The sequence below is a fragment of the Apaloderma vittatum genome, unplaced genomic scaffold (assembly GCF_000703405.1).
Source record: "Apaloderma vittatum isolate BGI_N311 unplaced genomic scaffold, ASM70340v1 scaffold12860, whole genome shotgun sequence".
In the NCBI taxonomy this organism is placed as follows: domain Eukaryota; kingdom Metazoa; phylum Chordata; class Aves; order Trogoniformes; family Trogonidae; genus Apaloderma; species Apaloderma vittatum.
This window is the reverse complement of record NW_009692977.1, coordinates 217686-226153: the sequence shown is the minus strand read 5'-3', so window position 1 is coordinate 226153 and position 8468 is coordinate 217686. Positions and strand designations below refer to the sequence as shown.

The 8468-nt window shown below is 49.0% G+C and overlaps 1 protein-coding gene across 1 annotated transcript in view; it reads right to left on the bottom strand.

Annotated features, from left to right (window-relative positions):
• Positions 1–413: 413 nt before the first annotated feature.
• Positions 414–8468, bottom strand: part of LOC104279228 (MKL/myocardin-like protein 2) — a gene marked incomplete at both ends in the record, with an annotated part of 11560 nt that continues 3505 nt past the window's right edge. The window contains 3 exons of the mRNA XM_009876468.1: positions 414–575; positions 2732–2807; positions 7264–7319. Of these exons, the coding sequence (XP_009874770.1) occupies positions 414–575; positions 2732–2807; positions 7264–7319 (294 nt within the window). The remainder of the gene's footprint in view (positions 576–2731; positions 2808–7263; positions 7320–8468) is intronic.

The following is an 8468-nucleotide window of genomic DNA, read 5'->3' as shown; positions in this document are numbered from 1 at the left end:
CGAGTGGGAGAGTCCAGGCTGGCCTCAAAGGCACGTGTGCGCCCAGGTCCTCTCCCGTGTGGCAGGGCAAAGAATGTCCAGTTTCCATTATCATTTATCTGCTCAAAGCCTTGGGAAGGCAGGGGCCTTAAGAGGCGAAGTTCTTTCTGAGGAGATGTGGCTGAGAAATTGTCATGTTTCAGTGGGCATTGCTTGAAGCAGATGAGAGCTCTCTTTTCATAGGTCTGGATAAGATAGCACAGGCTGTGCTGAACTGGGCTGCTTACTGTAACAATAATAACGTTTATGCAATAAATGCAGCTCTTGAGTCCTGGCTGGTCACCTCTGCAGTCACTGTGGGACCTCCTCGTAACCCTGCCAGCCCCTGCCCCGTGCCATGCACACAACAAAACACCCGTGTTCACTTCCACTACCTTTTATGGCCTCTTTCACAGTTGAGTCGACGGGAATAATATTCTTTTCCACCAGCTCCAAAGGACCCGGCCGGAGAGCAATCTTTTCATTGAGATCATCTGCCAGTCGAGCTCTTTTCAGCTTCATTTGAGTAGACTGAAGGGACCCCTCTGTAGCTGAGTCTAAAAGGCCAAATGGAAGGCATCAGTTCAGGACCTGGGGCACCCATAAGCACAGTGATAAGCGAGAATATGTGCTTCCCCTTCAGCACAGCCTTTCTGGGCTGCGGCCAAGACCTAAGCATGGCTCAGTGCACAGCAGGAGCTGCTCTGAGGCTGAGAGGCGTGAATCTGAGGCTGGACTCAGTGGAACTGGTGGGGTTTGGGACATGCATCCTCCTCTGAGCTTTAGGTCCAGCTTCTCCATTCCTAAGCAAGAGTCTCTGTCTAGAAAGCCTCGGCTTGCAGACCCAGCCTGCAGCTGGAGCATCCTCCCCAAGGCTCAGGAATGATCTGCAGTGGAAACTTCATTAACAAGCTGTGATTAACATGAGGGACAAAGGGGACTCCAGCTCCTGCCTGCTAGGAGCCCTCTGGCCCTTTTGGGCTGATGCAGACAGATCCCTGCTTCTGGAAAACAGCTGGAGAAAAGAACCGTTAACAACAGTTGACAACTCAAGTAAATGGCTTACACTGGGGGATCAAAAGCTGAGTCTTTGGGAGCTGACATTTGGAAGAGACATGAGACCTCAAGGGAAAAAAAGCCAGAGAGGAACATAACAAAGGCAGCTAGATCTGGAAGCTACAGACCTACCCAACCCAGTTGAGAAGTCCCCAGTTACTGAGTGGTGACAGAAGAGAAGCCAATTAAACAGAAAGATTTCCTGAACCAAGGTGATCTTGCTCCTGGGGCAGCACAGGCGTGAGTAACGAGCGAGTGGGATTCTAAACTAGACCATGTCTATACCCTTGGGGGTCTAAAGTAAGAAGGGCTGCATCTAGGTTGTGCTATCTTCAAAGACTGGACACTCTTCTAGCAGAGGTACTAATAGGCAGCAAAAGCTATGGAGCTCGATACCAGAGAAAAATTCCCTGCAGGAGATCAGGAGATCTGATCTAGGGTCACTTCTGGCCTTCGAACATACAGGACAGTGGACATGCATGAGCTCCTTCAGGTGAAGTAGATGCCCCTGTAAGGAATCTAGATGATGCAAAGTGTCTCATCAGGCCAATTTCAACCACCTCTAAGCCCTGTTATAAACCAATTGGACACATAAGCCAGCGCACACCTCCATGAAATGCAGAACGCAGTGGTTGGATAAGCGAGCAGAGACTCCGGCCGAGGGCTGTGTGTGGGGCAGCACAGCCAGCTTGCTCAGCACCCAGCCAGGCAGCCTTTGCTCCTCCTCTCCTCTGGCTCTGGCTGGCCCTGTCCATGCTAGCTCATCTTAGGGATGGACACCCAAGGGAAAAGCAAGACAGTGGCTCTGGTCCACCGTGGGCCCCTCGCTCAGCCCTGCTGCAGGCCAGAGGAAATAGAAATAAGGACTTCATCCATGCTGAGAGCCGGGGCCAGCATTTACCATTGCTAGGAAGTGATTCGCTCCTTCCAGACAACTGATAGGAGTCAAAGAGAGAGGCTGCACATCCTCCCTGTCTCTAAGGAGCTTGTTATCTCTGGAGATAATGAGGGACACCGCAGTGTTCTGCTGTCTGTGATGGGTTGCAGCAGAGCCATGCCAGCTCTCTGGCTGGGAGGGGACACCAGGACGGGAGAGAGGAGAGCTGCTGTGGCTCACGGACTGATAGCAGGGCTCACCCTCTTCATGTGGCTGTGCTTGGGTCATTGACTACATTGCCCTGAATTGTCACACAGAATATCCAGCATTATGGCAAGATGAAAGACTTCCAGCTTTGAAAGGTATTTCAGCCACCTGCTACAAGGATTTCTGCACCCTGGACAACAAATGCACTGCGTATGCTTTTCATGAGGAACAGAGGCTGGCACCTCTGTCTAACAGAGTCCTCCCTCACAGCTGTTTTCTACCCCACTGTCCTCTAAAGCATCTTGTACTGGTCCCTGCTAAAGATGGGAGAAAGATTAGATGGCCTTGGGTCTGCTTCTGTCAGGGAGTAAATGTGCGTCCTGCCTCCTGAAGACCAGGTCGGGACTGAATTCTGTAACAACATGTGTCCCATTTGAACCTGCGTCTCATGAGCAGCAGGGATGAAGTCAATCATGATGAGAGTCCTGAAGGGAACCCAGGTGAGGCAGGAGAGAGAGGAGTCACAAGGCAGGAGACACAAGGGGCTTGTGGGAGAAGGTCAGCGAGTCTTACCTTGTAAAATATGCATATTGACCAGGTCTGATCGCTCAGGCCTGCTTCTGATCTTGTGCTTGAGATAATCTTCAGTCTGCAGAACACAAATGCAGAGAGTTACCTGGCTACAGCAGCAAAAACAGTACAGAGAGCATCTGACCCTGCGCCATCCCATGGTTCTTTTGGATTCATTACAAGTTGGGTTGAGTGAGCTCCTAAAAAGCATTTTTTTCCCCCCTGGACTCAGACACTTGCTTGTTTTTGGGCAGAAGTTATTCACAAAGTGAATGATGTGCATGGAGCTGCTGACTGTTCACTGTACCCACTCCTAAGCTGCATCTTTTCCAGGTTCCCTTGGGCTTCTTGTGCCTGAGGTGTTATGAGAAGGATGAGACTGCTCACTGGGAGTGGTAGATCTGCTCCTCACTTTGCACACCGTGTCGCCTTTGGGAGCTGCACCAAGGCAGCTCCAGTGTAGCAGTGGCTTCTGTGGGAAGCCTGGCAGCCTGGGGCGAGCTATAAGGCTGAGCAGGTGATGAAGATACCCAGAGTCTGTACTCAGGTCAGCCATGAGGCTTAGCCTCCCTGCAGCTCCTCTGCTCTGGGGCTCCTCACCCCAGCTGTGATGTGGGGTTGGGAAAATCCACTTGGTAGACCATTGCAGCTGAGCTTGTGATGAACATCGTCCCGGAGCCTCATGCCAACTTTCTCATGGCTTTAGGAACAGGAAGGCACAGAGAAGTACAGTAATGCTGTCCACAAGGGCGAAGGAGGTCAGTGCTGAAGGCAGCTGACCTCAAGAATACCAATATAAGCTTATCCACTGGTGAAGAAAAGATAAAGCACAACCTGAACAAATTATTAACTGTTTGCTATGTTGAGATGCAAGAAGAAATTGTACAAAAAATGGACATAGTACAAAGAGGTTAAAATCCCGAGGATAAGTATAAAAAGTGTACAAGCAGCTGGATCAAAACTGGAAAACCTACAGTACAAAATGTACACGATCATAAGAAAAAGATTTTATAAGGACTTTTGTAGCCAGGACAAGGCAATGGAAAGTGCAGTCTGTGTTCCATAAACAGGAGAAATAATTGTGCATGCTGCTGAGATGGCTACAGAATTTAATGCCTTTTTAAACCATCCTCACAAAAAAGATAAATGGCTATTTATCAATCAGATGACTCAGCCAAGAACCTTCAGCAACAAAAGAAAAGAAGCTCCAGTTATCAGGTTGGAGTACAGGTTGGAGAATACTCAGATGAATTAAATGTTCCCAAACAGCTTGAGATACACAAGACTAGAGAAGTAACAACTATGTGTGGGTCTCTGGGAAACCGGACAAGGGAGAGCATAATTCCTTGTTCTAAAAGAGAAAGAGAAAAGAAATTGGGAAATTATAAACTAGTCAGAAAGATATTAGACCAAGTAATCAAACAATCTATATAAGTGGATTTTGAAGATAGCAAGGAGGTGAGTAACAGCCAGGATGGATTCATCGAGAAAAACTGACATCACATCAACCTACTTTCCTTCTTTGGGGAGATGGAGATTTCTGTTACAGGAATAAACAATGAATGCCATGTAGCTTGACTTTAAGCATGTTTTGACATTATCTCACATGGCTTTCTCTTAAGCAAGCCAGAGAAATTCAGTCTGGATAAAGCTAACATAAAGAGCATAGCTATGGGTCACCAGAGGAATTAGGAATAGCTCAGTCTAAAGAATGTATCAAATCCCATTACGCATCAGTTTTTCCTGCTAATCAATATATTCTTTAATACCTTGAATGATAGAAGACAACTGGGAATCGTTCGAAGCTAACAGATCACAATGCAACACGATTTGGAGTAATTGAAGAAATTATCTGAAATACATTTGATGATACAATTCCAAGAAGGACATTTGCAGAGTACTGCATTCAGGCCACAGTCAGCCACCGCCAGGCCAGCTGACAAAGCACTGGGGGTGGGTGAAAACTTAATCCACCAGAAATGCTTCTGGAGTCGTCACTGGACAGTGAATTATTTACTCCACAAATAAAGAAAAAAATCTGAGACGCTCTGGAGAATCTAGTGATCAGCAGCTGAACCACATCCCCACACCAGCAGGCAGCTCTCAGGAGACACAGCGAAGGGTGTCAGCTGGACCCTGGAACAGCAAAGCCCCGTTCTGTGCCCTGCGTCTGAAAGGGTCTGTGGGAAGGGTCTGGATGGGAGCTACAGAAATCATTACTGAGCCAGAGGTGGGATCAAAGAGGAGAGGCTGAAGGGAGGAGAAGTTGGTCAGTCCAGAGGTGAGATGACTACAGGGCTGCAAAATACCTTTTGCAAGTGCTACAAGAAAATAAACAGTTCTGCATGTGCATGCATACAGGAGAAAAAACGGTGGGCTTAAACTCCAACAGAGCAGCTTAGGCTGGGAACTGGGGGATACCTGCTGCCAGCAGAGGTCAGAGAGCACTGCAGCAGGTCTCTGGGGCATGGGCTGTCCCTCAGTGGTCACACATCTGTTCAGCCCCATCCTTCTGGGTGGCTCTTTTCTGCCCCGGGGCAGCTGAACCCCAAGTGCTTCCCTGCCAGGCTTGCTGGGGTGCTGGGAGTGAGTGCTGGCTGAGCCAGACTGCCCCAGGGAAGTCAGCCTGCTCTCTGTCCTCCAGCCCAGAAATCTATTATAGGACATTGACTTCAAAGTCTGCTCCACTGGCCTGACGCCAGCCTCTAACATAGCCAGTGACATGTTTAAACAAATAATAGACATTTTATTTACTGAAGTCTTTACAATTCCTTACCCTTCCCCCATATTTTTTGCCCCAGCTTACTTTCACCAACACAATCCTTTGCTTGGACTGCAGGTAGGTTTGGCTGTTTCTCGTGCCAGGCCAGAGCGAGCTGGTGTCTGCGCCTGAGCACAGCTGAGCTCACCTGATGCATTTCCAGCCAATCCTCAGACCAGGTCCTGCCCTGGGCTAAGCTTGAATTGCTGTTACTGACTTTCTGCTGTGATTTTGGTTCCTTTACCTTTGCTGTTCACAAGCCACATTTGTGTCACTGGGGTGCAAATTGCAAAGAAAGACTTCAGATGTGTGGTTTTTTTAGCATCAGCTGAAGCAGAAGAGCTTTTCAAAACACATGGAAGTGGTTATTGTTATCTGCTTTCTGCTTGCAGAACATCAGTTTGGAGGAATATCAGCTAAACAACAAATGCCATTGAGTAATTATCTGGAAACCGCTGTTGATTCTTCCCTGTCACTGTTCTAAACAGGGCATCCTTGTAAAAGAATATATGTTTGTTATGAGCTGTCCTCATTAGCGTCTTCGTTAGCGTGCTCTACAAATGCATGCAGCTTGGGATAGCCTAGACCATCTTTCCCTTTTCCCCAGGCAGCTAGCCAAAGAAAGCTTTTGAAGAGAAAGGCAAAAAGACCCAAATGTATACTTAAACTGTAAAATATATGACACTTCAAGGATACTTTGGATTGCTTGAAATTTTGTAAGCATACTAATTTTTCAGAGTCATATTGTGTTTCCTACGCCAGCCATTTATTACCCCAGGAGACTTGGGGCAAGTGATTTGGAGTGTGTTTAAGTTCAGAAGAGCACTTCTCCATATTTCACAAACCTTCTTCCTTGCAAAGGTCCTCCACGTGACTGCAAGCACATTTTGCAGATTAATGCAACAAAGTCTTGCGTTTGAGCAAAGCCTGCATGACTGGTTGTTCCCTTTTCCATGACATCCCTCCAGCTTGGTCAAGACTGGGTGATAGGTGCGTAGAAATCCAGTGTGATTTCCCAAAAAGTGATTGCGTCACAGAGTTTTGACGTGTTCTGGAAATGGCTACTTATCTTATCTCTGCCCTCAGCAATATTTAGGGAAGCCTGAGTGCAGTTAGATAATGGGGCTGGTGGGAGCCTGGCCCACTCAGCCCCTTGGACGTGGTGTGTCCTAATGGCCAAGCTGCACTGCCGAGCCGAAACCAGGCTCCCGTCGGGTGACAAGTGCGATCTCCCTGGGGACTCACTCCAGGTGACGAAGGGCATCTGCGTTCCTCCTGCGCACTTGCTAAACAGCTCAGATCCTTCAGTCCTTTGTGCTTCTGGCCCTTCTCTAACTCCGCTGACCTGAGCAGGAGTGGAGAGCAGCCAGCACAGCGAGGGGCAGGTGGTGGGCTTGGTCTGGAGAGCAAACCAGCACTTCAGCTGGCCGGACATTTACTGGCAGGACTGGCAACGTCATGCTGAGCTACACCTTGCCCACAACCCGAGTAAAACTCAGGACCTGTGGTAAAACACCGTGGCTCAGGGCACAGGTGCCCCCTGTGCCTTTCTAAACCTTCTCTGCCTAGAGAAGGGTGCTACAGAGCAGTTGTGAACCCTGCTTGGCCCCACCATGTCTGGAAGCAAGGGAGATGCCCTGACCCTCATCCCTGGCTACAGGGCCTGAATAGGGGATGCCAGGGGAGGGGATAGCGCTGGAAGGTGCTTTCAAACCCCGCAACTCATGCAAAGCGAGCCCACGTGTTCCCTCATTGGGGTGGCTGCAGGAGTTACCTTGGCTCGCTCCAGACTTTTTCGCTGTTCATGGAATGTGGATGGGCTTTTCAGTGCTGCAACAGGAAAGAAAGAGGAGCAGTCAGCACAGGAGCGGAAGCAAGCAGCCACCAGGATATTCAGCAACAGCATTTTGATGAGTGCTATAAAAATAGCAACACAAACTAGCTGTTCTCTTTATTGCGCTGACTAAAAATAACTCAGGAAAGCTCTGGGAAATCCCAAGCTCTCAGCCAGTCCATGGCAAGAGAGCAGGGGGACGGAGAGTGTGGGTAGCGCAGGAGACACATGGGCAAGGAAGGAGTTCAGGCTTTGAAACTTAGTGCTCCATGGGACACGTTGAAAAGTAGAGTGTTTCCTGCAGGTCATGGGAGGCACCACAGCCCCAGGAGTCAGTAACAACCTAAGAGGGGACCTCTCCTGCAAGTAAAACCTGCAGCGACTGAGGCTTGAGGCCAGTGGGAAAACTGAAAGGACGTGCCTCGTCTCTTGGGATTATGTAGGTGCAGCCTCCAGCAAGGGCATTTCAAAGCAAGGCCTCGGAACCTTGTCCCTCTTCCGTCACTGACTACCCGTCCATCTCTCACTGGACGCTTGTCCTGTCCCCTGCCCAGAAGCATCTGCATGACGTGAGGCCTCCCTGGGCAGGCAGCTGCCCATGCCCTCAGCATCTCCTGATAGCAAGGAGGATTAACCCAGAGGGGCTTCTGAAAAAATGCCAGTGGCCCCTGGCTCTTGAACCAGTGAACACCAGTCCCATGGAGCAGTCTGGATCAGAGTTATGGACAACCTTGCACACTCCCCTATTCGTTCCAGTTCCGTAGAAACAGGAGCAGAATTTGCATGGTGAAAGGGTTAATATTTCTCAGATCCTGCAAAAATTCTTCTCTGGCTATGTAAACAGGTGAAATTAACTGCTCCCACTGGGACAGGGAAGGGGAAGGTGTCCTGACCCACAAAAGCACTCTGCTACAGCTCTTTGTTTGGCAACAGCAATTCCCTTTCCATCTTCTGCACAGGATCCAATAAGGAGAGAAATTATTTTCACACAGGACATGTTATCCTCCATCAGTCTAGAGGAGGATGAAGATAAGGCTGGGGCAGCCGAGGGATGTCTGGGGACACTGAATTGGCTTTTGGTAGGGAAAACTCAGGGTAACCCCCATAACCTCCACTGAATCACAGCAAAACACAGAAGGGACATT